The sequence below is a fragment of the Gobius niger genome (assembly GCF_951799975.1).
Source record: "Gobius niger genome assembly, chromosome: 17".
Classification (NCBI taxonomy): Eukaryota; Metazoa; Chordata; class Actinopteri; order Gobiiformes; family Gobiidae; genus Gobius; species Gobius niger.
Window position 1 is genome coordinate 17435505 of NC_136868.1, and position 6048 is coordinate 17441552.

Consider the following 6048-nt stretch of genomic DNA (forward strand, 5'->3'; position numbering starts at 1 on the left):
GTGCTGGAGAAACGGACTTTCCTTGAACGCAACTTTTGGGAGAGCGCTCACACAGACTCTGGAATATAATTAAAATGCGCTGGAAAAGTGAAGTGAAAGTTGAACGTTGCACTGACAGCCCGAATGCAAACGAGTGCCTTTTGTCTACCGAGGAGGTAAGACTTTGCTATGAGTCAGTCTATCGCCTATGGAGTCTTTTATATGGGAGGAAATTGTCCTGGCCGACTGTTTGGTATTTTCACAATTTGGAGCAATGCACTCCCCCTGGTTTCTGCAATTAAAACTCAAGTAGTTAATAAGACCTCTTCACCTTTTGCTTTGCCCGGGTAGACGTTTGTGGCGAACTTAGGCCTCTTTTAATTGCTGTTATTAAATAAATCATTGCCCTTTTTCCCTGAGACGTCGCGCTGCGTTTGATTGACAGGCGAAATGGGCGCGTTGCTGAATCACACGACTCGAGGACATAATACGCATAGGATAAGTGTGAGTTCAAGTGTTGACTGTTTGTCTAAGTAATGGCTATACTTCTCTTTTAAATGTCATTTTGGTAATCGCCGGCGTTGTCATGGTGAAAGGTGAAATGCATGATATTTATGGGACGGGGCAGGGGGCATTTAAACGAGCTGCACCGACGGCACTTCGCCCACCGCCGCCACCGCCGCCGCTGTAGAGACGCGCGTCATGTGCGAGGACTGCAGAGACGAGGAGCAGCTGGCCAAGTGCGCAGAAGACAGGGCAGACATCATGGTACGCGCAAAAAACGGACTAAAGCGATTTGACTTTATCGAAAAAATAATAATATGGGATTTAAGTTTGTGCACATGACTATTGGGGCCTGTGTGGATCTTCATTTTTTTCCAAGTTTACCAAATAGTGAAGGCTTTTGTTTTTGCCACACCTTCCCAGATCACACTGTTGTTTTATTTTTCCCTTTAAATCACTTTCATTACTTTGTTCTTCACATTAGTTTCTAAGAGTTCTGCTAATTTTGGGACAACATATTGCAAGTTAACCAAGGGCCTGTCAACTCAAAAGCTTTGTTAATTCAATTCGGTTTTGTAAGAAGAAGGCCAGTTTGTCCAATGTGCTCGCTTTCTCACCGCGTGCCTCTCCTCAGGGCGCTCCTCTGGAAGTTTTGGATGAAGACGCGTCGTCGCTGCAGGCCATGACTTCCGCCCCTCTCTTGGGCAGAACCGTGTGCGCGAGCTGCAACGAAGAGATCGTGGATAAATATTTGCTCAAGGTAAAACGCATGATTTATATCTTTTGCCAGTGGTGCGCCGTGGCGGTATTTGCCACATGGGCTCTCGGAGATGTCAATTACCAACTTCTGTCTCGCGGTGTCTCCTTCTTGGCTGCAGGTGAACGACTTGTGCTGGCACGTGCGCTGTCTCTCGTGCAGCGTGTGCCAAACCTCACTTGGCAGCCACAGTAGCTGCTACATCAAAGAGAAAGAGGTCTTCTGTAAACTGGATTACTTCAGGTACGTGCGCAACAATCGGTGTATGAAGTGGACAATATGGGCCAATGCGAAGGCCTTTGAGCTGCTTTAAAAATATGTTATTCTGCCCTTCAGTTTGCCTATTATAAATATTAACAGCCTATTATTATTGTTATTATTATTATTATTATTATTATTATTATTATTATTATTATTATTATTATTATTAATGATAGTGTGATACTGTGATAATATCAAAGGAGGCTACATTTTAAACATAGGCCTATTAACCGTGTCAACTTTGAACTTTACGCACGGACTCTCACTCATGTTAGTGGCCTAATGGCATGTTACGCAAAGTCGTTGAGAAACAAATGCTGTCGTCAAACTTAAGTCTGCTCCATTTGCTGTTTTGTGCAGAAGATACGGCACGTGGTGCGCCTGCTGTGGCCGGAACATCCACGCGACGGACTGGGTGCGCCGCGCCAAGGGCAACGTGTATCACCTGGCTTGTTTCGCGTGCTTCTCCTGCAAAAGACAACTGTCAACGGGTGAGGAGTTCGCGCTCGTGGAGGAAAAGGTGCTCTGTCGCGTGCACTACGACTGCATGCTGGACAACCTCAAGCGCGCCGTGGAGAAAGGTGAGACAACCGGAGTCCATTGAACGCATCGGGATATTTGGGTGGGAAAATAGAACTTTTATCCGTCTTAGGCCAACAGGATTTTTACTGTTTCGGGTCCATTTTAATTTGACCTAGATTTTCAGATTTTGACAAAAACATATCGGCCTACATGTTTCTCATTCTAAAAAATGAGTCTATAACCAACATGTTAAAGAATAATAATAAAAAAGATAATTAAATGTGAATTAATACCTATTGTGCAACAGTGAATTGTATTACTTACCATATAAATAGCCTATGTCAACTAGTTTGTGTTATATTTACAATAATTGTAGCCTATTTTAAATGTTCTAATATTGAAACTTTCCATGTTACAGGAAACAGTGTAAACATGGAGGGAGCAGTCCCGACTGAACAAGAGCTAAACCAACCCAAACCCTCAAAAAGGGCTCGCACAAGCTTCACCGCAGACCAGCTGCAGGTAACCTCCTTCAGATCATGGAAGTGCACAATTAATTCAGGATTAACACTCTTTTGTGTGCTCTTATAGTATTATTTATATAAAAGTAATAATTGTATACACCGGTCATTCTTTAAAGGTACACAGCGCAACATTTTGGACTATACTGTTGCCAGCAGTACAAAATATGCTCCTAATGACCAGCTCAACGCAAAAAGTGGGTAATCAAAGAATGGATATGGATGAGGACCTAACCTGTTTAAATCTCAAATTCTGCTGACTTTAGTTACATCTCTATGAGACGAGCTGGAGATGTACTCACTCCCGGTAAAGTTACAGCCATGTCTTAGGAGAGCTGAGCCGCATATTTTTCAATGATGAAAATATCTGTCATAATATAAATGCTTGTATTTCAATTTTATTTACTGGGTAACATTCTACACAGTGTGGCTTTAAATGTTACTTGCTAAAATGTTAATATACATTTGTTAAAAAATTCAGAATGTGACTTATTTTGCACCTCCCGACGTGTGATATTTGTAACCTGGCTAACACCAGGCTGCTGTGTGCGCTCGAATTATTTCGAACTGCACAACAGCCTGGGGACCATGGCCAAATCTCCGGTGGATTTGGGAACCAATCACAGAGCGAGGAGGGACGGCAAGACGATGACGCGCTATTCGATATATGGAAGCTTGTAGTTTATTTACGGATAATTTAAAAAAAAGTTTATTTACGGATCCAACATGACAGCAGCAGACACGATGGTATTTTTTGATCAAGCTTTAGACCTTGTTCTAAATAATTTAGCTCAAAAGTTTACAGCGGGTACGTCATACGTCATCTCATACGATGATATGATTGGCTGGGGCTACGTGCAGACGCATGAGACTTTTTTTTTTTTTTTTTTCGTATCGCCCAATAAACGACTATGGACGCTCGTAAACCACACCTCGCCTACGAGAAAATGAATTGGTGGTCCCCAGACTAAATATCACTTGTGATTTTAGTCTGGTGTTAGCCAGGCTATGATATTTGTGCGATATTTGTGTGATATTTGTGTGATATTTGTGTGATATTTGTGTGATATTTGTGTGATATTTGTGTGATATTTATGTGATATTTGTGTGATATTTGTGTGATATTTATGTGATATTTGTGTGATATCTGTGTGATATTTGTGTGCAGGTGATGCAGGCCCAGTTTGCTCAGGACAACAACCCAGACGCTCAAACCCTGCAGAAGCTCGCGGAGCAGACCGGCCTCAGCAGAAGAGTTATACAGGTTGGAAATTTACACATCGCATTTAAAGAAACCAAAGATCAAACAAGAACAAAGTAATATTTGACATTATATATAAATATATATTGTTTATCGACCCTTTCTTTTGTTTTTAGGTCTGGTTCCAGAATTGCCGAGCGCGACACAAAAAGCATGTGAGCCCAAACCACTCATCGAGCGGCGCACTGACCTCACTGCCTCCCAGCCGCCTATCCCAGCCCACCCCTACCCCAGAGGAGCTGCAGTACACCGCCTACGGAGGCCCAGAGGGTTCAATGATCTCAGCACTGCACTCCTTCATTGACAGTGAGTAACTTTTAAAGAATATTTCTGCTACACTGGGGCTTATTGAATTCTGGATGAAAGTGATATCTAAAGAGTCCAAATACAAGCAATAGCATAGAAAGAGCCGGCTTTAAGGCATGCATTACATACTATACATCAGGGGTAGGCCACGTCAGGCCCGGGGGCCAAATCTGGCCCTTCAGCACAGAACCTCTGGCCCTCAAGAGGATTTTGAGAAACATTATTACACAAATCAAAGAGAAAAAAAGGTAAGAAATACTGTCAATACACCCAATTAGGTCATACATTATGTACAACACTGGCATTTGAAAGAAGTGCATTGGACAAACAATAATCGTTTTAAGGAAGAAATGACATAAGTCTACTTGAATTAAGAGATTAAATCTAAGGATTGAGTAGATTTGGTCTGGTCTTAGATGAGATAAAACCTCTAGTAGTAGTTATTCTCTTAATTCAGATAATTTTGTGTCATTTCATGTGAAAAACAATTATTTGTCTGATTTCAAGTGGGTTTTATTCTTGTTCCATTGGCGCCTTTGACAGTGGATTGGCGCTAGCATTTGTATCTTGGATTAGTTCAAACAGACTCAAATTCAACATGGAAGAACTTTAATTTAAGCAATTTTAAGTAATTTATCTCATATAAGATGGTCATTTTTCCAGTGTTGTGCTTTACTTTGGGCAAATAATCAGCGGCTTCGGCCCTCGGTGTATTTACAATAAAGAAAATCGCAGGATTCACTGTGGTGACTTCTGAAACTGCAGGACTACAACTGGATTTTATTTTTTTCATGTGTTGTTGTATAATTTACCAAAATATTAATGCTAACAATTGGAAAAGTATATTATATTGCAGCAAAAATAAGACTCCGTGCAATATTCACATTAACAAAGCTCTGTATTCCTACTCCCTTTTCCCTTGGGCACAAATAAACATCAGTAACTACACACTATATACTTCTGCACAGACATCCCAGACATTTGATTAACCACACGTTGCTTCTCTTTACAGTCCACTCCGCTCCGTCGCTGTTTCAACCGTTGCTGCCGCCGCACGCTTTGACCTCTCTGCCCGTGTCCCACGCCTGAACGCACCACTTTATACAGTGTCCACCATCAGCATCTTTCATCATAAACTATCATTGTGGTTTTAATTTGAGTGAACCAATCAACTTTTCCCATTGTCTTCATGTTACTTGTGAAAATGGAAGGGTTTCGGTGAAAATCATCCGTCATAGGACATTAGTTTTGTGTAGTTGGTGACACTATATGGACAGTGCTCTCTAAAGATGATAAACTTTAATATGTATATCTGTTAAATATTGTAATTTTATTTATTTATTTATTGTGTGTCGGTTTGGAAATAAATGTCTAATTTCTGATCCACGTCATTCGGTGTCTAATTCTGTAAAGAACACACAAGACAAATGATAAAATAACAGAACAATTTAAAATGACTGTCTCAAACATTTAAGAAAAAACACAACATTTGTTCAAATCATGCCCATTAGTATTTCAAACACATTTTTCTGCATCTACAAAGGCCAAATAAAGTGCCTTTGCTCATCAACCTGTCAATGGGAATATTTACAGCATGTCTTTAAATGCAGTGGTGGCAGCCTGACGCACGCAGTAACCAGGGAGTACTTTTACTTGTGTGTACTTGCTGACTGTGGTTGACCAAAGGAATCTTAACGGTAAAGACACGCAGCACTGTTGGGACTTATCTCGCCATCTCGTAAGAATTTAAATATCTGGGGGGAAAAACTGTAGCCAGGAATGAAGATGTCTCTGAATAGAGCTGTGCAAGTCAACAGATTTTAATATTTAAGTTATTAAATCAATTGTTCATCACAATAATGGGCACAGCGCATTCTAATTGACAGGTCTAACTGTACAGCTGCCGGTTCTGTGGCCTGTTATGGAGAGAAGGTTGT

At 41.0% G+C, this 6048-nt stretch overlaps 1 protein-coding gene across 3 annotated transcripts; it reads left to right on the forward strand.

Moving 5' to 3' along the window:
- On the forward strand, window positions 1-5408 carry LOC306977077 (LIM/homeobox protein Lhx8). 3 transcript variants are annotated; one of them, XM_079575245.1, is made up of 8 exons: window positions 1-155; window positions 1118-1243; window positions 1362-1483; window positions 1862-2082; window positions 2442-2545; window positions 3713-3808; window positions 3922-4111; window positions 5124-5408. In XM_079575245.1, exons 1-8 carry the CDS (start codon window positions 75-77, stop codon window positions 5198-5200), a joined length of 1017 nt encoding a protein of 338 aa, XP_079431371.1. In that variant the 5' UTR covers window positions 1-74; the 3' UTR covers window positions 5201-5408. The 3 variants fall into 3 exon arrangements, with proteins under 3 accessions (XP_079431371.1, XP_079431372.1, XP_079431373.1); XM_079575246.1 differs by having other exon boundaries at window positions 1865-2082; XM_079575247.1 differs by lacking the exon at window positions 1-155 and adding an exon at window positions 555-747.
- The last annotated feature ends 640 nt before the right edge of the window (window positions 5409-6048 follow it).